Here is a 26,968-nt window from a genome sequence, read left to right as displayed (position 1 = left end):
GTGATTGCCCCGTGTGATCGTAGGAAAGTGCTCGAGGAGTGTCACAACGAAGCTCATCTGGGTTTCCTAAAAACGCTGGGAAAAATTCGCGAACGTTATTACTGGCCGAGGATGGCGAGTGAGATCAAACGGTACTGTGCGAGCTGCCAGGTGTGCAAGGTTTTACGACAAGTTCTCGAGATGGCCGTGACCATTAGGTCAAATAAAAGACTCGCCGTAACAAATTAAAACTTAGACTTTATTCACGCGACTAACCGCGATGGCGGTCTAGCTAAGAATGACGCACAAAAGACGAACACGTTAAAAATTATCACTCCTAGCTTCCGGCGTCGTTCATCTGTCATCTCTCGGATGAGAGCGAAGAGCCCAGCGGCGAAGTTCTGGTAGCGCTGCAGTGCGCCCAGAAACTCAGGTCCGGTTCGTCACAACATCTCCCCCCTAGTAGCGAAGGTACGGGTTGAAGCGCACAGGAGGTTTTCGTACCCGCGAAGAACGCCGTGGCTGCTGCACAGGTGGCTGTGCAGTTGGAGTACTCGCTACTGCAGACTCGAAGCTGGAAGATGAGGTTGACGTCGAGGATGAGGACGAGGACGTCGAGGCCGGAGACAAGTCCGGGCTGGAGCGAACCTCAGGAAGGGACGGCGACAACGACGGGAAGTCAAAACCGTGGAAATCCTCGCTCAGCGTCGTTTGGTTCGGGGACGCTGTAGGCGGCGGCGACGCGTTGGCGGTTGTGACCAGGTCCCAAGCGTCGAGCAGGACGTCCATCGGTAGTTGTTTCTGCTTTGCCGGCTGGCTCGTTCCAGGTGCTTGGCCAGGGCTCGAAGTCGCTCGGTTCTTGATCTGGTTGATGTGCGACCGCACAAGACGGTCACCGTCGCCCAACACGTTGTACATCACTCGACCGACTTTCTCGATGACTACACCCGGAAGCCAACTCCAGGTGTTCTTGGCGTAGACCTTCACAAACACGGCGTCACCTCGGTTGAGGGACCGTGTCTTAACTTCTGGCAGCTGGACTGGTTCAGGTGGTTTGCTCGGCGGAGGACGAAGTAGTTCCAGACAAGTCCTGACACGTCGACCGAACATCACTTCAGATGGCGAGAGGCCATCCGGTGCTGATTGGTTTGGAGTACTTCGGTAAGTCAGCAGAAAAGTGTCCAGTGCAGCGTCCATTTTTCCTCTCCCCTCTCGAATCTTTTTCACCGCGCGCTTGAACGTATCGACAAAACGTTCTGCCTGACCGTTAGACTGGGGGTGAAACGGGGCAGTGGTGACGTGGTCGATCCCGTTTTCGGCGCAGAACTGCGCGAACTCGGCGCTGGTGAACTGGGTTCCGTTATCCGATACCAGCTTTTCCGGCATCCCCAGACGTGCGAACAAGCTTCGCAGGATGGCAATCGTTGCGATGCTTGTGATCCGGCGTGTCTGCACAATCTCTGGCCACTTGGTGTAGGAGTCGATGACCAGCAGAAAGTACTCACCATCGATCGGCCCGGCGTAGTCGACATGGACGCGCTGCCACGGACGTGCTGATTTCGGCCAGGGGATCGGAGGGCGTGCGCCGGTGCCTTGGAAGCAGCGGCACAGTGTGGACACGTTCGCACGTAATCAGCAATCTCGACGTCCAGCGAAGGCCAGTACACGTAGCTGCGGGCCACAGCTTTCATGCGGCCGATTCCAGGGTGGCCTTGGTGGAGTTGGTCGAGACATCGCTTGCGCAGGTGAGAGGGAACCACGAGACGGTCGCAGAAGAGAATGCACCCCTGCAGGGTCGTGAGCGAATCGCTCTGGTTGTGGAACCGCTTGAGCTCACGGTCGGCGCTGGCAGGCAGTGCTTTGGGCCAGCCTTCTTGGACGTACCGGTAGACCTTGTTCAGGACCGGATCCGTGTGGGTGCTATCTCGTACCGTCTTGAAGCTGAGGGCAAAACGTCGAACGACTCGAACGCTGCTGATCGGACGTCATCCTCGAGTGTGACGGCTGCAATCACGTAGTCTTCGTCGGGTTTCACGTGGCGGTTGATCAGCCGAGACAGAATGTCGGCATGTCCAAACTTGTCCGTGGCCACGTACTCGATGGTGAAGTCGTACATGAGCAGCATTAGGGCCCAGCGCTGCAACCGGTTGGCGGTGTACACTGGAATGCCTTTGGGTGACCCGAAGATGCGCAAGAGCGGGGCATGGTCCGTCTGCAGCCGGAAGTGCCGGCCGAACACCATGCGATGGAACTTGGTGATCGCAAAGATGATGGCAAGTCCTTCTCGATCGATCTGGCTGTAGTTGCGTTCGGCGGGTGCGAGTGCTCTCGATGCGTGCTGCACGACCTTGACTGACCCGTCCGGGAAGCGATGGCTGATGGTCGCTCCGAGGCCGATCGACGACGCGTCTGCTGAGACGATGATCTCCAGGGCCGGATTGTAGTGCGTCAGCAGAAGGTCGGATGAGAGGATCTCCTTGAACTTGTTGAAGGCACGTTCGCAATCGGGCGTCCAATCGAACTTGGCGCCCGCCTTCAGCAGTTCGTCCAGGGGGTAGCGGAGCGCTCGCATGTTGGGGACAAACTTTCCATAGTAATTTATTGCCCCAAGGAAAGAGCGCACTCCGGACACGTCGGTTGGAGCCGGCATCATCTTGATGGACTCGATCTTCGCGGGATCCGGACGTGTACCATGCTGGTCCAGCAGGTGCCCCAAATACTTGATCTGCTTGCGACCGAACGAGCACTTTTCAAGTCGGACTGTGAATCCGAAGTCTTCCAAGCGTTGAAAAAGTGCGTTGAGGTTATGCCAGTGTTCTTCTTCTGTCGCTCCGCCAACTACGATGTCGTCTATGTACCCGCAGGTCTGCTTGAGTCCAGCCAACATAGTTTCCACTATTTGCTGGAACGCCCCAGGTGCGGGTTTGACTCCGGGCGCAAGACGGTTGACCTTGTAGATGCCCCGGTGAGTGTTGATCGACAGGATTAGGCTCGAAACATCATCGACCTCCACTTGTAGGTAGGAGTCTGACATGTCGATAATGCTGAAAAACTTGCAGCTGGAGAGCTTCATGAAGATGTCCTGCGGCAGCGGAAGGGGGTACTGGTTCGGCTGCAGAGCCGCGTTCAGCCCGGTAGAATAGTCCCCGCAGATCCGGATTGTGCCGTTCGCCTTGCGGACGACCACGATCGGAGCGGCCCACTCCGAGTAGTCGACAGGCGAGATGATGTTTAACCGCTCCAGGCGGTCGAGCTCTTCGTCCACGGCGCTGTACATGGCGTATGCGACCGGACGCTTTGGGCGGAACACTGGCTTCTGGTCAGGCTTGAGCTCCAACTTCACTTGTGTCTTGGTGCAGCGGCCCAGTGTCGTGCTGAACACCGAAGGGTACGCCGTCTTGAGACGACCAACGATTGAAGTGGAGGACGTTTCCCCGACCTGGCGGCAGAACACGTTCATCGGGACCGCATCCAGCTGGAACTTCTCGATCAGGTCCAGTCCCATGATGTGCAGGTCCTGGTTCACCACAAACACTACACCCATTTCCGACACACCGTTCACTGTGATCGAACAATCAAACTCGGACTCAAGTTTGAGAGGATCACCAGATGCAGATTTAGCGTTCACTTTTGGTGGTCTTGTGGGTGGTTTCCCGAGCCTCTTCCAGGTCTTGCTGGACACAACACTAATGTCCGACGCAGTGTCGAACTGCAACTTCACGGAAACGCCGTTTAATGTCACTGGCACAAATTTCCGTCTTTCTTTTATTGAGTTCACTTGCACTATTTTTGTTTCCACTGTGACACTGTTTGTTTTTGTTTTTCTTTTTCCTTTCTTCGCTGTGCGGCAGTAGCCCTCCTTATGCCCGTAGCGGTTGCACTCCGAGCACTGATGGGACTTGAAATGGCAATCCCGATTGTAGTGCATTGCACCACAGTTCCAACACGGGCCAGGCGGAACTTTTTCACCCTCGCCGTGCGGGGTCTTCCTGCCTCCGGAATGCTGTTGACGTTGACGGAACTCGCGCGGCGCCTGCCTCTGGGCCCACTGCCGAGGTTCCTGGGACGGCTTTTGGAACTGCTGCTGCTTACGGATGGCGTGAACCGAACTTCCGGGTTTCTCGATCATGGCAGTGTCGTGACGAAGCGTCAAAAGGCGTTGGCACTCCGAGGACAGCTGCTCGAGCGTAACATCCGTCTTCTCCTCGATGCGAGTTAGCAGCCTTGTCCGTATTTCTCCGTCCGCTTCGTCCTTAAGACCGCACACGAACATCAAACACTTAAACTCCTCCTCCGACATCTTGCCCAGCTCGAACTCCACACAGTTCTTGTTGATTCGGCAGGCGTACGCTACATAATCCTCGGTCGCTCCCTTGGCAAGTTGCAGACAGCGGAACCGTTTGCTGATAGTGGATTCCGTGGTGCCAAACAACTTCCCGAGCTTCTCGACGGTTTGCTCGAAGGAGTAGAAACTGGCGGCTTGCGGCAGAATGAAGCTCAAATAGCGTTCGTGCTCCACAGTGCCGAGTTTCCGCATCAGCAAGCGTACTTTTGCCGGATCATCCAGTCTTGCAGCATCCTTATCAAACAGGTCTTTGTAGCGTGAGAACCAAGCGTTGAAGGTTATGTTGTTCTCGCTGTCGTACCGGAACTCTTTGACGTTTCCCGCTAGCGAGTCAAGGACTGCTTCGGGGTTCGGCGGTACGTGCACCTGGATGTTGCGGAGGATGTTGCCTTGCTGCTGCATGAAATTCCTTTGCTGCTCCTGGACCAGATGGTTGTTCTGGAGGAGCTGGTTGGTGATGGCTTGTTGCTGTTGAAGCTGGTGCAAAATCTGCGCGATGACGACGTCCGTCGGTAGCGGCTGCTGCTGCTGCTGTTGCTGCTGTAACAGCTGCTGCTGTTGCACGTTCGGAGGGACCGGCGCAGGCTGATTGTCGTCGACCCCGGACATGTCGTCGTCGAGCATCGACCGCTTCCGCTTTTTCCGCGTGGGTGACGCGATGTTCCCGGTTAAATTCCGACGAAATCCGGACAACTTCGCGCACACGAACTATCGTCGCCACTTTTACGACAAGTTCTCGAGATGGCCGTGACCATTAGGTCAAATAAAAGACTCGCCGTAACAAATTAAAACTTAGACTTTATTCACGCGACTAACCGCGATGGCGGTCTAGCTAAGAATGACGCACAAAAGACGAACACGTTAAAAATTATCACTCCTAGCTTCCGGCGTCGTTCATCTGTCATCTCTCGGATGAGAGCGAAGAGCCCAGCGGCGAAGTTCTGGTAGCGCTGCAGTGCGCCCAGAAACTCAGGTCCGGTTCGTCACAACACAAGGAATCTAAGGTGCCAAATCAGAATGTTCGTCCGCCGTGCGGAAAACCGAAGATCTGTACGCGACCTTGGGAAATGATCTCTATTGACTTCCTTGGTCCGTATCCGAGATCACGAAAAGGAAACGTTTGGATTCTGGTCATCTGCGACTTCTTCTCCAAGTTTGTGCTGGTGCAGTGCATGAGAACCGCTACCGCCCCCGCCGTCTGTGCGGTCATGGAGAACTTGGTCTTCAACCTGTTCGGAGCTCCCGCCGTTTGTATTACCGACAACGCCAAGGTGTTCATGTCCGACCAGTTTACGAAAACTTTGGAGAAGTACAAGGTGACGCAGTGGAACCTGGCAGTATACCATCCGAGCCCCAATCCGTCCGAACGAGTTAATCGGGTCATCGTGACGGCCATTCGGTGCGCTCTTAACAAGCACGTGAATCACCGGGACTGGGATGAAAGTGTACAATTGATCGCGAAAGCCATCCGGACAAGCGTACACGATAGTACCGGGTACACTCCGTACTTTGTCAATTTTGGGCGGAATATGGTGAGTTCTGGGGCCGAATACGATCATCTGCGTGAATTGCAAGAACATGACTTCGAGCCAGCACAGGTCCAAGAAGATCAAAAGAAGCTTTATGAAATTGTCCGGACAAATCTGCACAAGGCTTACCAGCGTTATTCCAAGCCGTACAACCTGAGATCCAACGCGAAACACCGTTTCCAGGAAGGCGACTTGGTGTACAAACGGAACGTTCACCAATCTGATGCGGCGAAACAGTTCGTGGGCAAATTCGGTGAAAAATACTCGAAGGCCAGAGTTCGTCAATCTTTGGGAACGAACACTTACGTTCTGGAAGACGAAAAGGGAAAAAGAATTCCCGGGACATTCCACGGTTCGTTTCTGAAGAAAGCTTAGCATCATCTGTATTCACAAAGCTATGTCGGTGCAACAAACCGGGTTGCACAAAAACAAAAGGGAAATCCCAAACCAAACCTCTCCAGAGTAATACGGATTCCGGGCGTTGAGTGAACCTGCAGAGGTGTACTCCGCCATCAACGGGTTGATCGAATTCGCCCACTCCAACAAGCAGCTATGTTGATACTCATTCATGAAGAGATTGGAACAAATCTGGCACTCCAACAAACATTCCTTCGAGGAAATTCCGGTTCGAAATGTCACGCTTCAGTGTTTCCTCACCACCAATGATTGTTTTGTCCTAGGAAATTAAGTTAAAATAAGTCGAAAGTTCGCTTGGTTGAAAGATGATTGATTGTCCTAAAATGTAAACAAACAAAATTTGCTTTAGTGTTGGATTTAAAGCTCATAAAGTTAGGGTTAACAATTGATAATTGAACCACTACATATTTACCTTCTTTTCCACCTGTAGTTTCAGTAAAAATCGTTCGAATAATTGAAAAAAAAAAAAAAATCCCTCTTTTCTCATAAATTTCATAAAGCCTGCCTTCACTCAGTTTTCCACGTTTAGTTTGACAGATCAGAACGGACAGCAATCCCAACATTGCGCAGGGTTGTGTTGTCGGTATGCGATGTTTTTGAAATGGCTGTACTAGAACGAATAGGAATGAAAGATTGAATGCAAGTTGAGTGCGAAGATTTAGATTAGAAAGTTATTACTTAAGAAATATGTTTCAGTAATCACTGAAGTTATTAGATATTGTAAAATGATTTTTGGCAGATTATTATTTGCAGTTACTTGGAATTTGGGATAAAAATATATTTTCAGATATTTCTGAAGTAAGTTGGATTTAGGTTTAAAAGTTTTCAGATATTTCTGAAGTAGAGCGTATTAAGTACGTAATTTGTAGAAAATAAGAAGAATGAAAGAGAATGAACGGAACTTGAATATATGGAAGATAAGTAGTTGGAAAAATACATGGATTGAACAGTAAATCGCGAATCAGCAGTTTTGTAAAACATGAAAACGAATTTGAATTTGTTACATCCATAAGAATCAAACATTAGACTTAAAGTATGACTTTGCAAGTTGAAAATAAGATATGGAATCAGTAGAGAATGGGTTGAGCCCGCCAATAAGAATTGAAAAACCACAGATAAAAATTTTGAAATTTTTTCAAAATTTCAAAATTTTTATGATTAGCATGGACGAATGTAACGATCATGAATCACCCTAAGTGTGGTGCGTTCTTTAGCCTCCCTTTAGCAGCAACAGCGCCGCTAGTTGTGGAAGGCGTCACTACTGTGAGAGGCTCTTGACCCATCCCTCGCTTGAGTTCCATGAAATACTCAGGGTGGTACACTCAAATGGCACGTCGAACAACTTGGAGGTATTGGGCTGGGCTCTCTGTATTTGTAAATACGGTGGACTAACCAATGCTTATGGACCATCTGGCAACTGGTGATTGGTTGAAATTGAGGGGATATACGGACGTATAACGTTCAACGGTGTAGTAGTTGAGGCGGATACTTTGCACGGGTTCCCATGTATATTCCCTTTCCTATCGAGCATTTCTGTCCGGACCGTCCACGAAGTCAGTTCAAGTGCAATTGGTGAGAAAGAACACGTGACGCCTAGGAGAGTCAGCCATTACGTCAACAGGTAAAACTTCGCTAAATTTAGTTGAAAACCACATCTAATTAGCCAGAATGTTTGTACAGATTGGCTAACCCGGTACGACGTTCAATTTGCACCGGTTGAATTAGGCGTTAGAGAGTTAGTTCGGATTGAGTCAGGTAAGAAGATGCTGAAACTTTGTAACCTTGTGAACTCGAAGTTAAAATGTATTTCGCCGCGGTAAACAGCACCCACAGTTTGCCGTGGGTCAAAATCTAGGGTCCCAAAACCCCTCCAGGAAGGAACCGTCCGCTACGAGGTTCTCCGATCGACTCTCCATCATCCTGGCACACCGGAACTGCTCGGCGCACCCTGCACATCTCCTTGGGCGCGCCTTCGACTTCGCGCACCCTCCCGGAAGTCGCTACGGTCCGTGGACACCTGTGAACGCCCCTCCGTCATCCTGGGCGTGGCCAAACGTGAGTGACTGGACTGTGGAACAGTTCATCCGCGAACCCCTCGACACGAAACCCTTTGCCGCATTAGGGGTCTGAAACTGTTCGACGAGTTGCATGCAACGTGGAAATCATCGCACGTCACATCCGCGTCGCCATCATCAGCGAGTGAGCGGCACGGCGGCGCGAGCCGAGACACTAACCACTGGCAGCATTGGTGAGCACGCGTGGATTACGCACAGTGGACGCAGAACGGTGTGTGGTGGTCAAAAATTCGAGTGAAGACACGTGGCAAAGTGCACATCGGGCGTGCGCCCAGAACGAACCGTGCGGCCTGCGAGCAAGATCCCCGGAACCTCGTACTTCCTGGTACGGCCAATCGATCCGCCCCGTGCGCGGGACGCTGATGTGTTAGGCGCCGACCACGCGACCAGCTCAAGCGAAGGCGATCAGCATAAGCCACGTGCGGCTTCCGCACCTGATCCGGTGAAGCATTTCCATCGGTGGCTCGTCCAGCTTGGACCGCATTCGATCCAACCCGCCAGCGAGGTCCGCTCGGGTTCCTGCAAGTGGTGCGTGTACGCATAAGTGGAACAACGCGATCGTCGCCCGGTAGAATCAACAGTTCCTGCAGCCACGTGCGGCCTCCAAAACCTCCATCAACAGCACGTGAGCCAGCCGAACCTCCCGCAGCACTCGCCGGACGAGGCGTGAAGGTCAGATTAGTATTAAGAGGTAGTCTGTAGGAAAAGAGCAAGAGCAGATTAGAACGTTGACGTCAACAAAGATCTTGGTACCGAGTGTAGTCGCTCGTCAGAACTCAGGTAGAATCGTTCACCTGTAATGGAACCTTAATAAAACTTTGCTCAATGGAGGTTGACGGTCCGTTCATTAAGCGCTCAACTCGTTATTAACTTTTTATTCGCAAACGTTCTATGGTCGTTATCAATTTGGTCTCAATTAATCAATAGTTAGATTTTGGTTCGTTAGTCGTTGGATTTGCCATTTGGGAGTGTCACAGTGAGCTTTGTGTTTGAGCTTCTCCTTAACCTGCCCTGGGAATTGAGCCTCTGCCGGGCCATAGAAAGTGCTCCAGTAGTCTTCCTAATTTTGGAAGTGGCGCTGCACCACGGTGCAAAAGCTACTGGAGTTGGGGTTGGAACGCACACGCAACGTTACATACTTTTTGATTGCTAATTCGATTTTACATCAAAAACAAACTTAATCCACCTATGTGGTTGGAGCCTTCCTCACTCATTACCAACAATGGCTGATTTGATGGGGTTGTACACAAATTTCATCTATTTTTTAGATCCGGAATAAAAAAGTACATAAATATCACTTAAGTGACCATATCTCGAGACAGGGTTGCCAGATCTTCAATGTTTTGGACTCGTTGGAAAGGTCTTTTGATAACCTATCCAACGATGGGTCGGATGGTGGATCCGGACATAGTTTACATACATTTAAGTGAGATCCGGCTACTAAAAAGTACATAAATATCACTTAAATGGCCATATCTCGAGACAGGGTTGCCAGATCTTCAATGTTTTGGACTTTTTGGAAAGGTCTTTTGATAACCTATCCAACGATGGGTCGGATGATGGATCCGGACATAGATAACATGCATATAAGTGAGATCCGGCTTCCAAAAAGTACATAAATATCACTTAAATGGCCATATCTCGAGACAGGGTTGCCAGATCTTCAATGTTTTGGACTCGTTGGAAAGGTCTTTTGATAACCTATCCAACGATGGGTCGGATGGTGGATCCGGACATAGTTTACATGCATTTAAGTGAGATCCGGCTTCCAAAAAGTACATAAATATCACTTAAATGGCCAGATCTCGAGACAGGGTTGCCAGATCTTCAATGTTTTGGACTCGTTAGAAAGGTCTTTTGATAACCTATCCAACGATGGGTCGGATGGTGGATCCGGACATAGTTTACATACATTTAAGTGAGATCCGGCTACTAAAAAGTACATAAATATCACTTAAATGGCCATATCTCGAGACAGGGTTGCCAGATCTTCAATGTTTTGGACTTTTTGGAAAGGTCTTTTGATAACCTATCCAACGATGGGTCGGATGATGGATCCGGACATAGATAACATGCATATAAGTGAGATCCGGCTTCCAAAAAGTACATAAATATCACTTAAATGGCCATATCTCGAGACAGGGTTGCCAGATCTTCAATGTTTTGGACTCGTTGGAAAGGTCTTTTGATAACCTATCCAACGATGGGTCGGATGGTGGATCCGGACATAGTTTACATACATTTAAGTGAGATCCGGATATATGTGAAAACACATTTTTCTACATAACTTTTGAACTACTTATCGAAACTTCAATCTGTATAAAACTCAATCTATGGGACCCTAAACCAAGTCGAATGCAACAGGTTCGGGTCAAATCGGTTCAGCCAGTGCTGAGAAACATGAGCTAGTTTGTTGTTCACATACATACATACACACACACATACACACACACATACACACACACATACACACAGACATTTGTTCAGTTTTCGATTCTGAGTCGATATGTATACATGAAGGTGGGTCTACGACGTTTTTATACAAAGTTCATTTTTAGAGCAGGATTATAGCCTTACCTCAGTGAGGAAGGCAAAAATGAAGTAAATCAGTATTGATTCAAAAATTCATAACTCGAATGAAGATTTTTTGCCCATTCTGAAAAATTTCTGAAAAGTTGGCATTTGATGTCCCCCAAAACGTATCAGTAAATAAAAAAAAATTAAAAAAGTGTTAATAAGTAAATAAGTTTTTTTTCAGTGTAGTCCGTATCCATACCTACAACTTTGCCGAAGACACTAAATCGATCAAAAAATTCCTTCAAAAGATACAGATTTTAGAATTTTCATACATCATTGTTGTATGGACAGCTGCCAAATTTGTATGGAAATTTACATGGACAAACTAATAATGCAAAATGGCTTCTTTGGGCATACCGTTTTTTTTCTTTTATTATAGGACATCTCTGCAACCAGAGGTCCAAAATTAAATGCTAAAATTTAATGAACACTCATTGAAACAATTGTGAAACACCGAAAAATCTCAATATTTTAGTAAATGTCAAACTTTATGTGTTGTGTAAAATTTCCATTTTTTCCATAAAGCACATTTTTTTTTCAATTATTTTGCAGCAAATTTTGGATAACTGTCTACACAGCTAAAAAAGTAGTAATCCTGCTGCGTGTAAAAGGCCTGGGTGTAAAATAAATATTGCATTATTTTATGCAATTTTATGTGATTTTACACCCTGAAATATGTAGCTCATCAGTATGGGAAACCTACTTGACCGAAATGTCAAGCTCATATATGCGTTTATCCTTACAGTTTTTCATCGGTCTGATGGCCGAGTGGGCTAAGGCATCAGTCCTTACTGTTGGTGCTGGGTTTGAATCCCGTCGGCTGCAACTTTTTTTTTGTGTTGTCAAAAATTTTACATGCAGTGTGTAATATTAAGTGTTTATTTTGACGAAGGTGATGTGCATGCGATTTTACCATCGGATTTTTAGCTGTGTATGGTTGAAAGGTTGCGGTGAAAATTTGGGATTTTTTTTTTTTGTAAAAGATCTTGATAAAAAATGAGATTTTTCCGTATACATTCTTTTTAAATATTTTTATCAATATCTACATCATTGCCGAAGATAGCAAATCGATTGGGCTGGACAGCTGCAAAAATTGCATGGGCTAACCAATGACACAAAATGGCTTGTTTGGTCATAGGGAAGGTCTCCAAAAAAGTTTGAGCTAATTAAAAAAACTGAAGAAATAAAAATTCATGAAATCGGCCCATTCCGTAAAGAATTGATCACTTGAGAAAATACAGCTACTCAATTTTTCTGCACAAAATTAATCCCATAGCAAGGGAAGCGTAAAAGGTGACCTACTGACAACGGTGGCATTTTTCGGTGTGTCTTTTCATTCAGTTTTGGATTCCTCTGCCTAGCTTTCTAAAGTGGAACGACCGCCAAGGGTCAGCCAAGCTGTGTTTGATTACTGGCTTTGTAATACATATTCAGAAGGTGAGGAATAATTTGTGAAAAAATCCACTTTTTTTCAAAGGTAAAATTTTGCCAGTTGCACCGAACTTTCTTGGAAACAAGTGTAAAACATACGACAGAGAGACTCCGGGCAACAACAGGTGATAATGTCTTGATTGATTTGATAATTGATTCCGCAAAATATTTGAAATTCCACTTGATGTGTCCAGCTGGATGACGCAAAATGATCTGTAATTTTCTAGAACTGATCGTTCCAACAACCAAACAACTTATGCCGGGTTCATCGCTTCTGGCATTGAAGTCTCTCTTAAATTATGTTCTAGAAAGTTATTGTAAATTCAAATTAAACTGTCGAAACCAAATGCTGCTTCATAATTATGCAATTTCCGTTAAGCAACACAATAATTCTTCATCGTCGATGGTGTTTAACCCCACAAGTGGTTGCAATTACCATGATACATGTTTGATTTCTAATCGATGCACAGCCCAACCGTTACGCGCAGTTAGTTCTAAACTTTCCAGCAAAAAAAATCAAAACAAGAAAACCGGCCACATCTTATGCGAAATTCTAAATATGCTAGCACAGCAAACCGGCTGATTTAACGCTGTTTTTCCACTTCAATAAAGCGGAAAGTGCGATTAAATCACCTGCCGCTGCTTGCCCGATAGTAAAATCGTTACCAAAACCGCTATAAAATGCTATAAAACGCGCGTAACGCAATTGCTTCTGTGCGCGCGCGGGAGCTCACCCGATTGGAGCGGCGAGTTGCGAAAAAGTGAATCCAAACACTAGCGATTTTTCGTTGTTTTTTTTTCGAACAGGCCGCTCAATAACTGTCGATTATTGCGACTTGTGTGCAGTTTGAGTGTGCTAATTTGAAGAAGAAATTGAACTGGCAACCTTGGAGTTTATCGACGAGGGAGGTTGCTCAAAAAATTTAACAGATTTCTTTGTTAGTTACTGTTATTCCTAAAAACTGCCTCTTTCATCTACACCTACAGAAATGTTACGATTTTGTTATTGATGTCTTCAAAACATTTGACTTAAAAAAAGAAATCTGTTCTGTTTATTACAGGGCTGTGAACCCAACTTTAAAAAAATTGAGAAAGCCTGAATTTGTCCAACTGATAAAAAAAACATCAAAAAATGCATTCAAAAAAGTTTAATCGATTATGCCAGGGTTTTTTTCTCAAATTTCAATAAAAAAATACACAAAATGTTTAAGGGTTTGTTTGAACACAAAGAAAACACTTTTCTTGAATTACTTTGTTCACAGGTTCAGTTGTATCAAAATAAAAAAATGTTTAATCGAAAAACAGTTTTAACGAAAATAAAACTTTTTGAAACATAGATATTACAAAAAATATTTAAATATAGAGCAATTCTCTGCGAAATCGGTATTTTAAATTTTATTTTTAATTTTTTGATTTATTTATCTGGCTGAAACTTTTTTGGTGTTTTTGGTATGCTCAAAAAACTATTTTGCATCATTAGTTTGTCCATATAATTTTCCTTACAAATTTGGCAGTTGTTCATACAAAAATTATGTATGATAATTAAAAATCTGTATCTTTTGAAGGAATTTTTCGATCGATTTGGTGTCTTCGGCAAGGTTGTAGGTATGGATAAGGACTACACTGAAAAAAATGATACACGGTCAATTTTTTTGGTGATTTTTTATTCCACTTTTTGTCACTAAACTTGATTTGCAAAAAAAAACACTATTTTTATTTTATATGTGTTTTAGGGGACATCAAATGCCAACATTTCAGAAATTTCCAAAACGGGCAAAAAATCTTTGACCGAGTTATGAAATTTTGAATCAATACTGATTTTTTTTTTCAAAAAATCGAAACATCGAACGCAAAAATTTTTCAACTTCATTATTCGATGTAAAATAAAATTTGCAATCAAATTATTTTAAACTTCTCAAAGTGTCATGATTTTCTCAATGACCATGATTTTGAATCTGTAAACGGAATGCATTTTCGGATTCATTTGAAAATTTTCCACTAGGAGATGTTTAGTTTATAAATAATAAATATATGTGTTTTTGAAACACAATTTAAAATAATCTCCAAATTTATAGGCAATTTCAGTTGAACAAATTTCATGAAAAATGTGTAAACTTGTGATTCTTGTTTCGAATTCAGTATAAAAGCCATATAAATCAATAATTTTATAAACAAAACAAGTTTTAAAAAAATCAGGCCAGATTCCGACTTTTTAACAATATTACCTAAAATTTAAATGTATTTTGTTAAAAAGCTTGTTATCTTAGTTAACTAAATATAAACATTGATTTTTTGTTAAAAAACTATATCAGCTACTTTAGTGAAGGTTCATGTAATGTACAAATAAAGTTTGAACATCTTAAATATGATTTTAACAAGAAAAACTATGACTGTCAAAGAAAGTCACCCCAGAATTTTAACTAAGAATTTTTTACGTAACACTATTTTTATCCAAAATAGTGCATGAGCTTTGTGTGGCCTACCCCAGTACATGTTTTAAAAATAATTATCTTGGGAAAAACCTTGCCTGTTGGAAAATATTCCAAAAACAAATTGAAATCCTATCAAAGTCACCCCGGTTTAAGGTACTCTAGTGAAATTTTGATGAAGTGCACCGTTTTCAAGTTATAGCCATTTGTAGGTAACTTTTTTGAAAATAGTCGCAGTTATTCATTTTTTTTTTTAAATTATTGCCCATGTTTGCCCACCTTTGAAAAAAATATTTTTGAAAAGCTGAGAAAATTCTCTATATTTGGCTTTTTGAACTTTGTTGACACGACCCTTAGTTGCTGAGATATTGCCATGCAAATGTTTAAAACAGGAAAACTCCAAGTCTCACCCAAACAACCCACCATTTTATGACGTCGATATCTCACCAACTAATAGGACCGATTTACAATGTTAAAGTATGAAACATTCGTGAAATTTTCCGATCTTTTCAAAAACAATATTTTCATAAGTTTTAAATCAAGATTAACATTTCAAAAGGGCCAAAAATTCAATATTACGCCCTTTCAAAATGTTAGTCTTGGTTAAAAAATATTAAAATATTTTTTTTTTCGAAAAGATCGGAAAATTTCACGAATGTTTCATATTTTAACATTGTAAATTGGACTATTATTTGCTGAGATATCGACATCAGAAAATGGTGGGTTGTTTGGGTGAGACTTGGAAAACATCAATTTTCCTGTTTTTAAACCTTTGCATGGCAGTATCTGAGCAACTAAACGTCGTATTAACAGTTCAAAAAATCAATATAAAGAGAATTCTCTCAGCTTTCCATTTTTTTTTCAAAGGTAGGCAAACATGTGCACTAATTTAAAAAAAAAAACTATTTTCAAAAAAGTTTCCTAAAAATGGATTTAACTTGAAATCGGTGCACTTTATCAAAATTTCCCATAAGTACTTTTTGATTGCAAATTTGATTTTACATCGATAAATAAAGTTGAAAAGTTTTTGCGACCAATATTTCGATTTTTTGAAAAAAATCTGTGTTGATTCAAAAAATCATTAATCAGTCAAAGATTTTTTGCACAACCTTGAAATTTCTGAAAAGTTGGCATTTGATGTCCTTTAAAACATATCAATAAATGAAAAAAATAATTAAAAATAGTGTTTTTTTTTGCAAATCATGTTTTTGTGCAAAAAGTTAAAGTTGGTCGTCATCGATCATGGCCATTCATGGTCACCCGCGACAGACACGGACGACGAAACAAAGAGAAACGCAAAAAGTAACTTTTCCAAAACTTTTTTTCGTAAAATCGCGATAACTCGTGATGTTTATAAGCAAACCCCTTATGTCTATATATCATTTTTTTTGTAATTGTCTGCTCTACAACTTTGTAGAACATTGTTACACTCTAAAAAATAACCCTGCAAAGTTAGAAAAAACACGAAATTTTAAAATGAAAAATTTTGTTCTAAATGAAAAAATGACCCTTCTGGGACAATGTAGATTCGAAAAGAACATTAAATTTGCCATAAAATGACATGTTCCAAAAATTTTTACAGTCGAGTAACGGAAAATGGGAGAGTTTTGAAAACTTTTTTAGTGTTTTTTTCGATGAAAATACGTTTTTTTCGGAATTCTGAGTACGCCATCAAATCGGGCGTCTAATTTTACATAAAAGTCCCTTTGACACCAAATTTCTATCTCATCACCGTTTCAGGCTGCAAATTATTGAAAAACACCTCTTTTTTCGCATGTTCAAAAATGGAAGGGGTCGTACCGCCCCTCCGTCACGAGATATCAAAAAACGGACCTCGGATTCGTGATCAGGGACAAAAGTTACCCCTTAGGACAAAGTTTCACGCAAATCGAAGAGGGGTCGGGGCAACTTTTCCCGATTTCGTGTAAGTTGGTAGCGATTTGCAACCTACTACAAAGTTGTTGCTTTTGTGAGTAAATGACACATAAATCACATCATTTGACAAGTTTACTGAACAGTAATTAAAAATATTCCAACAAATAATTAAGGAACTTCAAACATAAAGCTTTAATAATCGATATCTTAGAAGTTTCTCTAAGGATCATTTCGCTCTAAGAAGCATTGGAAAGCTGAGAAAATTTCCTATAAGAAACCTTTGAAATTAGGAGGATCGAAGTAGCCATGGGCGTGTTTGGACGTAAATTTGACGTTTTCTCCGGTTTTTTTTTTCAAGTTATTTCTGGCATCTTTTGGCCAATTTTTACAAAATTCCACGGCGGTTTCGGATTTGTTCTTCGGATGACTTTATTCTGCAAGAGAATCTTTATGTGGCTGAAGACAAATGTGAATCTCTCCGTGAACTTTTTCGTATGGTGGAACGGTGAAGATTCCCTTCCGGCAAAGCCAGAAGCTGTTTGCAACCTGCGGAGCCTTTCCATTCACTTAAACAGCCCCTAAATGGAAGCAGATTCTATTCGATTTGGTTCGTCGGCGGAAAACTATCAAGAATCTAGAGGAGGACGATCGTCACGCCGTCAGGCTGTGTCCAATTCCGGTTGCAGGAAAATGAAGATTGAAGCTGCTTATTTAAAATATCCAGATTTTGGTGAGATCTTTCCAGAATTTTTTGCTGATTTTTTTCCATACATACCATACCAAAATAAATCATATACTATTGATTAAATGAAATATCCTTCCTACCCCTTCCCAATCCCCATTTCTCCATTTCCACGAACCCCCCTTTAAATATAATTATTTGCCAAATTTACACTTACACACCCAACCACAACTATTTCGGAGCGTTTGGTACGGTATGTCCACGCATCCTTCCTCCCCTGTAGATTCTGCGAAATGTGATCCGTTCACAGAATCCTCTTTGCGGTAAACACAACGCAGTAGGGCTGGTCGCTTTAATTTTTGCAATTCAATTTCCGGTGTTCTCGGATGTACTGCAATTATTAATATTGACAAGAAAAGTGCTTGGGGCGTCATCTAATCACAATACTTTCCAGCATGCTTTCATCGGACTGGCTGCGTTTGTGTTAGATTAGATTAGATTAGATTATAAGAAACATTTGGAATTAGCGATGACTATTCCAGACACACGCCGTGGCAAAACTAGCAAAAACGAAACAACAAAAATATGTTGTTTAAAGAAGATATAACTTCTATTTCAACAAAAAAATTGATAAAAAGGCCTTTTCAAATGGTGGTCAAATTACACATTTTTCTGACTCAAAAGATGTACTCCATCCCAGAATTAAAAATGAACATGGTAATATTACATCTGGGAATATGTCAGGGGTGCCAGGTTGCCAGATAAATCTGGCATTGCCAGATTTTTTGAGTGACAATTTGAAAAAAAAAATCTATTTTTTCCACACTTTGTTTAATTGATGTATGTTGTTTATTTTGTGAAGCTATAATGTATAAACAGGGAAAATACACCATTTTTGAACACAAAATTGCTTGTTTCTTTGAAAATAGTGCCATTTATTATTATTACCATTCAAAATTGTAGAAAATGGGTGTAGGCGTTTTTGCTGCATGCATATTTTTACTCAAGATATAGAAAATATCAGTAAACAAAACAGCCTAAGTCAACCACTGAAAAAATGCATTTGTTAAACATAGGTAAAGTTGAATCTTCGTTAAATTTACAAATATTTACAGAAAATCTATTCGCATAAAAGCGTAAATTAAACGCTGCATTTAAATAATGGCTTATGATCCAACAGACATCTTGCTGTATCAATATAATCTTAGAATTATTATTTTTTCTGTTGCTTTTCGGAAATGGAAATTTTCCTTTAAAATGTTCCGTTGAAACTATTTCGTGGCATAAGATGTAATGTTTCATTACGAGATGTTTGTATTTTAAGGGAGACAAAAGCTCAAGTTAAAAAATATTGTCACACTTGCTCCAATCGAGCAATTGCGCGCGCACGCGTGTACTCTCCATTCAAATCAACACCCAGCCAACGCCAAGAGACATCAACTCACCACCCAGCAACGAACCTGCCCAAACAACTCAAAGGCCTGCTTCGATTATGCAACAAGCGTTTCAGTTCCGTCACGTCGCCGGCGAACGTGTGACCCCAGCGGGGAAAGAGGGAAATGGGGGGGGTCTGAAGCAAGAGACACAACGCATCCAAGTCAAGGACGGTCGTTGCTTCGTTCGAAAAGTTGACGTTCTCTTGGGGAGTTCACTTTCACATGAAGATGATCGCGCACGCAGTTCACCACGAACTGGCGAATAGTGTTGAAAGCGCCTAAAAGTATGCTTTTCTCTCTCTTCTTCTTTCAGACGCTGAAATCGATCAAGATGGCACGATCGACGCCGCTGCTACTCCTTCTCCTGGCGATGGTCCTTGTCGACGCCGCCAAGATGCCGATGCGGATGCCGGCGGACATGGTGGCGCGGCCCCGCTTCCCCCGTCGCGACACGCCCTACCCGGTGGCGTACAACGTGCACAAGACGTTCCGGGCGCGCGACGTCAACGCGCTGGATCAGAACGCCGCGCAGAAGGCCATGCTGGATGTGCGGCAGACGATCGCCGAGGTGCAGCGGCTGCTGTCACTGGACCCGTCGCTGCCACGGCTTACTAAGTTCGTTTTTTCAGGGGTTTTTGACAGGTGATTTGATTGATCTTTTTTGAATTTTTTTTTAGGGGGGAAATTGAGGAGCTGTTTGAGAACGTGACCAAGGAGGAGTTGAACAAGTCGCTGCGTGAGGGAGATCACGCGCGAGCGCAGCACATGAGGGCGCTGATGCTGGTGTTGCCGTACCACACGAACAACATGAATCCGGACAATTTGCAGACCATTTATAACACGCCGCCGGTGACGAAGATCGTGGCTGGGGAGGAGGTGGCGAAGGCAGGTGGTACGACAACCGGTCGACCGGTGTTCCGGCAGCGGAGTACGACCACGGAGAAGGTTAGCACTACGGCTGTCCCGATAACGACGATCCGGTTTACGACGCCGAAGCCTACTACGTTCCACCCGGCGTTGCCCAGCAAGATGAGGGAGGAGGTGAAGCCTGCTACGATCGCGGAAGAGTTGGTGCAGAATGTGGAACCGACGGAGGTGGTGGAGATCGTTACGGAACCGCTTGAGGTGGAGTCCGTGGCAACGGAGGAGATTAAGCAGCAGGAGATTAATGACATTCTGGCTTCGATTGGGTTCGGGGATGGCGTTCCACCCACGTTCAAGCCACTTCCGGTGGAGATGACCACTCCGAAGGAGATGGGAGTGACGGAAGGGCCTGCAGAGATGAATGACGAGTTGAAGATGCTGTTGAGGTCGTTTGGGTTGTTGGGTGATGACGAAGAAACGGTGGGAATCGCCCCGTTGCCGCAGCTTGATATTCCGGAACAGTTGACGGAGATTCAGCCGTCGCACCTCGTTCAGACGGATGGGTTGAAGGTAGAAGAGGCGGAACCGGAGGTTCCAGTTATGGCAAAGCCGGACATCAGACCAGACGATTTCGTTGCGTTCAAACCACTGCCAAGTGACTCCAGCAAGCTGAACGATGACCTGGACGAACTGCTCAAGTCCTTCGGACTGCTCGACAACAGCGGCCGCAACAAGAAGTCGATGGATCAACAGACCGCAACCGAGGGAGCTACTGAAATGGCCCAAATGCCCATGATCGACCAGGATCTGGTTCAAATCCCGCAGATGGCGTCCATTCTGGACACGCTCGGAATCCAAACCATGAACAACAAGAAGGAACGCAGCGGTCGCAAGTACGAATCCAAGAAGGAGTCCACCGAGATGAAATCCAACGGAGTCGGCGCGGCCAAATCCAAGAAGAAGGTCGAAAACGAAGACTACCGCAAGCTCGAGCAGCTCTGGGAAACGATCCGCGAGCTGGAGAAGCTCAACACTACCCTGACGGACGATTCCCTGGCCGCGCTAAACCTCAAGAACTTCAACCTCAGCGAGTCCCTCCTCGCCCAAGGCCCCAACCCCCTCGAGAGCCTAGACCTCACCCGAGCCAACGAAGTCAAGAAGAAGCGCCAACAACCGGAAAAATCCACAACCGATACCCCAACCCGGATCTCCCTGGACCTCGGAGTGACCTCCGACGCCAAAAACGTCTCCTTCGAGATCATCTCAACGACCAACACCGAACCGCGTACCCCAATCGTCGACGTTGAATCCCCAGCCGACCCCACCTCAAGCACAACCTCCACCACAACCTCCACAACCACAACCACCACCGAACAATCGGCGCGCCTCTCCGCCCTCGAGGACTCCTTCGGCGGCGGTGGCGTCGACCCCGTAGCCCAGGAACCACTCCCGCAGCCCCGTCGCAACGGGTTCTACTTCCTCGCCGACTGGAACTCGTTCCTCGAGGTGGGCGAAGACCCCAACAAGGTCGTCATCAACTTCCGGCCCCAGGCCGGCGATCCGAGCCGGTTCCTGCCGGTCAGCGTGCCGTAAGAATGAAGATTTGCTTGAGAGAAGCGAAAAATGTTGGCATTTTTTAAAAAGTAACTTAATATCCTGAAGTGTCTCGAATCGAATTCCGAGAGAATCGTGCTGCCAATACGAACAACTAGAAATCGTTTAGGGTAGGGTCCGTGTAGTGATAGTCGAACGAACGAATAAAAATAAAAACAGTGTGGGTCTGGTAACCTTAGACGTTAGGGTAGAGTATAAAAGTAAGCGAACCTCAACGAAAATCAACGACTTTAGAATTTCAAACCAGTGTTTTTTTCTTTTGTGGCGAATTAAGCAGTGATTTCTTGTGTACATAGGTAAATTATAGGAACAAACCATTCGTATTTATTTGTACATTTGCTAGACAGATAAGGGTGAAACAACAGAGAGTGACTGCAATAAAGTGGAGAAATAAACGAAAATATGGGTGAAGATTTTTATTTAGTCCGAAATATTGTTAAAAGACACTGATTTATTTCAGCTTCCTGCGATTCCGCATTTGAAGGTAAATTTAGATTTGACTTTCATGGCATTTAAAATTAAATTGTGTTTATGAGAAAACATTAATAAAAATGATTATTTCAATATTCTCAAACCACTATTGTCCATTTCTTCCAAAGGTACACGCCGCGCGGCATTTCAGAATGTACCGTAGACATTGTTCTTATTATTCATTATTTACATTTTTCTCTTTCACATTAATTTTAATTTTAGATTTTTTTGAAAAAAGGATCTTACTCAAAGAGTAATATGACATTAATTTCTTATTTAAAATCAAATTTGAAATCAAAAAGTACATCTCTATTTTTTTAAATGGGTCTATGTAAAAAAAAACTATTTCCATAAAACAAAATTTTGACATAAACAGCAAAACATTTGAAATTTGAATAAAAATATTTTCCGCATTGAATAACTATAAATTCTATTTTATTAGTTTTAGTCAATACAAGGATCCTGATTTTCGATTCAAAGATCAACAATCACTCACACAGAAAAAAAAATCATGGTAATATTACATCTGGGAAGGGGTACATATTTTATGTCACAAGAAAGGTGTAATTTTACCTCTGGAAATGTGTAATTTTACCACTTTTCTGGTGTAATGTCACTTTTTCAGTCTAAATTGAGGTAAAATTACATCAGAAAAGAGGTAATATTCAACCTTCCAAAATTACAGCTTCCAAATTTACATTATTTTTTTCTGGGCACTCATCGCCGATTCAATGTTTGCTGAACCGACCAACCATTCGTGAGCGAACTCGATTCGCTAGCTGTCAGCGTACTGGAGAATCGTTTCACATAGCGGAGCAATTCTCTGAGATTTCGGTCATTCGATTTTTTTTTGATTTTTTTTCGGTATGCCCAAAGAAGTCATTTTGCATCATTAGTTTGTCCATATAAATTTCCATAAAAATTTGGCAGCTGTCCATTAGGGTGGAATCGAAAATTGATTTTTTCAGCAACACATTTTTTGAGTCCCTTTTAGGGTCCCAAACAATCATCCAAAATTTGGGAGCGATTGGTTAAGTCCACGATCGGCGCAAAGCGAATAAAATTTGTATGGAAATTACTATGGGGAAAATTGCATTTTAACATTTATGAACTTACAAAATTCATGTTTTATTATTTTATGAAACTAACAGAAGTATAGCCCTGAATGTCCTTAACAACTCTCTCGAAGACAGTATGGTGCGAAATTGCTTCTAACAAAAGCTATAGAGCGTTCAAGAGAGACATTTCAAAATGCTCGGAAAAAATCATGCTATTTGCCAACACTGCCAAGTCATGCGGAAACTTTCTAAAATTATAATTTATTTGAGGAATTTGAATGCAACTTAACTAAATAACGTCTTTTGAACAATTCTTCATAACAATTTTACGTAAGATTCGTCTAAATATAAGAACAATCATGTTTGTTTTGTATTTTCTGGTTCCTTTGGCAATGTTGGCAGAAAATATGAGTTTCACTGATTATTTCAATACACTACTTTTGAAAACTCTGTATCATTTTTTTTGACGCACTTTAGCACCATACCATATAAGATTGAATGAAGATTTTTTTCAAAACCATTGTTTTCTTATAATATTTGGAAAGTACAAAATAAGGCTTCGGGTTCGTTTTAAGGCTCATTTTATCAAAATGCAAATTTTCCTTGATTAGTGGTGTCCCTATCGATGACTTTCACCTATTATAAAGTATGATTTAACTTTTGGTTATTTTTGTTGAGAGCTTTTGAAAAATCTTGTTCAGGTGGGGCAAGTGTACCATATGGATTTTTTGTATGGAAAAAAATACGAATTGCTGTAACAACATATTCTATTGGGAAAATAAATACATAAAATTACTTAAAAACTGATACACAGTTGATAAAAAAAATTGTCCACACAAAATATTGTGCTATTATGAAAATTTACTATTTATCATCTAGATAATTATTTTATTCGTAAAAACGATCAAATTTATAGTAAAACATTATTATTTAATCTAAAAATGAATGAAACGTTTCAAATACATTCTAATCTGATGTATCTAAGTTATAACAGTTCAATTGTTAGCAAATTAACATGTTGCTTCATGCATTGTTCCTCTTGCCCCACTAGTTTAGTAGAACGTACGGAAAATCAAAAATTTTAAAATCAATTTTTTACATTGAAAAACATATTTTTTTTAAACTTGTTCTATCAAAGTCTTAGTCAAGACCTGGATGAGGACGATTATAAAAAAAAATCCGACAGATTTTTAACGTTTTTAATGGGTTATAACGAGCATTTCCTGAGCTTGTTATACTTGCCCCACTTTCCCCTATTTGGGCTTTTAAGGAAAAATATGTGGAGATTCGAATACCCTGGCTGAATATTTGAAAAGGTCCTATGAAAATTTCATTTGCTAATTTGAAGGTCGCGGGTCCAAATAGCTCGTATCTGAAAATGTTTTTCCCTGATTTATTGTAATATTTTACATAACATATCCAAAAATTGCAAATATCCATTAACACGATTCGGAGATATGATTTTGAAAACGGGTTAAAATCAATTTTTTCACTAAAACTGCGATGACTTGAAAATTTCAGCGATGACCTATACATGTTAGGGTACCAAAAGTTGCGAAATTTAATTACGAAAATGTTGGTGTATGAAAAACGCAGTTTTTATGCTCAAAAAATTATATCTAGGAATCGTGTTAATCAAAATATTTTCAGATATGAGCTCTCTAATCCCGAGACCTTCAAATTAGCAAATGAAATTTTCATAGAACATTTTCAAATATTGAGCTAGGTTTTCGAACCTCCACATATTTTTCCCAAACGCCCAAATAATAACATTTCTTTTGAAACGTGGCGCTCTAAAATTGGTTCAGCCGTTCCGGAGATATGATTTACTTTTTTGAAAAATTTGCATTTTGTGAAAATCAACGAAAAATGCCATCTTTTGGACCACCCTATTTTGGATAGGATCATCATTTTTATGGTTTTTTTTCTTCTTCATATTTGTTTTGTTATTGTGCTTTGGGTAGCGCAGATCGGAAGGAAAGGGGTCAAGAAACAGCTTTACGAACAGCAGAACAAAGGAGAGGGAGCGATTTCTTGGGGCTTTTCTTCACCCTCTCTGACTTGCTTGCGCTGCCGCTGCTGCCCATTTGATTTTTTTCTTGACCGACTCCTTCCGAAGTGCATACACCGCTTTAGTCTCTAACAGCAAAGCTTTGACTGACTCATAGAATTTCCAATCCAACGATCAGTTGATTTGTGGCACCTCGAATGAAAATCGTTTCCTTGTACAGATTATATGGCGGATAATTAAGTATACAATAACAACAAATAAAAAGCTATGAAAAAATAGATTGTTTTAATTTAATCAACACGAAAATCCGAAACGTGGGCGTCCGACAATCGCAGGACATTCTAAAAAACAAAGTCGCCCGAAAACGGCCCGACAACGGCCCGTCAACGTCGATTTTCTCGAAAGCCGATTTCGTCGATCGTCGGACAAAGTGTTGCAAATACGCACGAAAAGGGCCCGAATTCCGTCGGACAAACCGTCGGAATTCGGGCCGTTTTGTCGAGCCGTCGGACGGATTTCGGGCCGTTGTCGGCCCTGTTTGTCTGTCAGGGTTTGCTTGTCAAATTAAGGTTAAACGTCAGTTTTGCTGCATGGGCACATACAGGTTCTCACGCTCATAACGCTCACCTCTCTCACTCTCTTTCGGAAATATGAGTGCTTGTTTTGATTGTGGTACAGTAGTGCCAGAATTTTGTCAACAGTTGTCTAGGAACTATGAAAAATTATTTATTTTGTGAGTTTTGTTCGAAAAATTAACAATCAAAAGAGTCGTTTCACGATATTCTAGAGCATAATCCATCAATTAGTTTCGGAATTGACGGATCGGGCCGCGGATTTATTTATTTTTTTTTTCGTAAATTTTTTTGTAATTATTCTGGTCATTTCGCGTGAATTCGCCGTCGTCGTTGTGGTATGTTGGCATATTGTGAATCTGCGTTGCGTATGGAAAACGTCGTGACTGGACCTGGCCATCATCATCATACACTCAACCCCCGGTGGTTGGTCACTTTTTCGTTTGACACTTTTTTAGTTTGTACCCGTTGGTCAAAGTCAAACTAAAAAGTGACGAACTGTCATTTTTTACACGGCGTTCACGCACACTACCAAAATAAAAGTTTAGTAGTGTGTGTGAACTCTGTGTAAAAGGGGTGTCAAACTAAAAAGTGACCCCGTTCGTTTGACAACAGTTGGTGTCAAACCATCGGGGTTTGAGTGTATAAGGAAAACTAGAGGCAGCTGATTCGCGAATTTGGTGAGATCAGTCCATATTGGACATTTTGAAACTGACATATTTTTGCTAGCAATTTACTAAATACGCGCCGATCCCTGTTTTGCCTGATGGGATTGGAAGTTTAAAGATAGATCGAGGACCCGTCTGGTTCTTGCTTTATCTTTAGGCGGGGCCAGACAATGCCCAGTGACCTCGGAATTGGACCGCAAGGAGCTCTGTCATTCTGAAATGGGTCACTGGAAGCAGCGCGAGGGCTAACACCACCGAATACCCGGGACTGAGATAAGCTGTATCAGCATAACGCAAGTCTGATACAAACTATACTTTCCCATAATTTCGCTGCCGGCCAGCGGGTATTGGATTGGACCACACACACACACACACCCTATTTTGGATAGGAGCACCCTAGTCGTTAAACAAAAAAAATGGGTCTAATTATTTGGGTCAATGAACACCAACTCCAAATTTGATTTGAAGATTTGCATACTAAAATAATGTATGAAAATTCTAAAATCTGTATCTTTTGAAGGAATTTTTTGATCGATTTGGTGTCTTCGGCAAAGTTGTAGGTATGGATGAGGACTACACTGAAAAGACTGATACACGGTAAAAAAATTGTGATGTTCATTTAACTTTTTGTCACTTAAACTTGATTTGCAAAAAAAAAAAACCCTATTTTCATGAAGTTTTACGACTAGAGTTTGTATTTAATATTTAGAAAACTAATCAAATGTCATCATTTTATATTTGGCCTTGTTCAAGGATTTTCGGATCAGATGAGGTAACTGGCGTCCAGATTTAGTATTAGAAACGATTTATATTTTGCTGTTCGCCTACTACGACTTTTCTACCAAAAATATAATAATTACAAATGTTAACAATTTTTCTCGCTAATTCCTCGTCAAATTTTTCCCCTAATAATTTTGTTATAATAATTTGGACTC

At 42.6% G+C, this 26,968-nt stretch overlaps 3 protein-coding genes across 4 annotated transcripts; 1 reads left to right on the top strand and 2 right to left on the bottom strand.

The window, feature by feature from the left end:
* Window positions 1-438: 438 nt before the first annotated feature.
* On the bottom strand, window positions 439-1,713 carry LOC119768897 (uncharacterized protein K02A2.6-like). The gene is made up of 2 exons (XM_038260681.1): window positions 1,647-1,713; window positions 439-1,571 (listed from the first exon to the last, which is right to left on the bottom strand). The coding sequence occupies exons 1-2, from the start codon at window positions 1,711-1,713 to the stop codon at window positions 439-441; spliced, it is 1,200 nt and encodes a 399-aa protein (XP_038116609.1).
* Window positions 1,714-1,876: 163 nt separating this feature from the next.
* On the bottom strand, window positions 1,877-4,933 carry LOC119768896 (uncharacterized protein K02A2.6-like). The gene is made up of 2 exons (XM_038260680.1): window positions 4,925-4,933; window positions 1,877-4,861 (listed from the first exon to the last, which is right to left on the bottom strand). Exons 1-2 carry the CDS (start codon window positions 4,931-4,933, stop codon window positions 1,877-1,879), a joined length of 2,994 nt encoding a protein of 997 aa, XP_038116608.1.
* Window positions 4,934-19,093: 14,160 nt separating this feature from the next.
* LOC6033051 (DNA ligase 1) lies at window positions 19,094-21,386 on the top strand. Of its 2 annotated transcripts, XM_038265749.1 has the most exons (3): window positions 19,094-19,390; window positions 19,453-19,650; window positions 19,687-21,386. In XM_038265749.1, exons 1-3 carry the CDS (start codon window positions 19,107-19,109, stop codon window positions 21,230-21,232), a joined length of 2,028 nt encoding a protein of 675 aa, XP_038121677.1. In that variant the 5' UTR covers window positions 19,094-19,106; the 3' UTR covers window positions 21,233-21,386. The 2 variants fall into 2 exon arrangements, with proteins under 2 accessions (XP_038121677.1, XP_001843555.2); XM_001843503.2 differs by having other exon boundaries at window positions 19,453-21,386.
* The last annotated feature ends 5,582 nt before the right edge of the window (window positions 21,387-26,968 follow it).

This window comes from Culex quinquefasciatus, chromosome 3 (assembly GCF_015732765.1).
Source record: "Culex quinquefasciatus strain JHB chromosome 3, VPISU_Cqui_1.0_pri_paternal, whole genome shotgun sequence".
NCBI lineage: Eukaryota > Metazoa > Arthropoda > Insecta > Diptera > Culicidae > Culex > Culex quinquefasciatus.
Note: the sequence above shows the minus strand (reverse complement) of the source record. Positions and strands in the feature narration are given on the sequence as shown.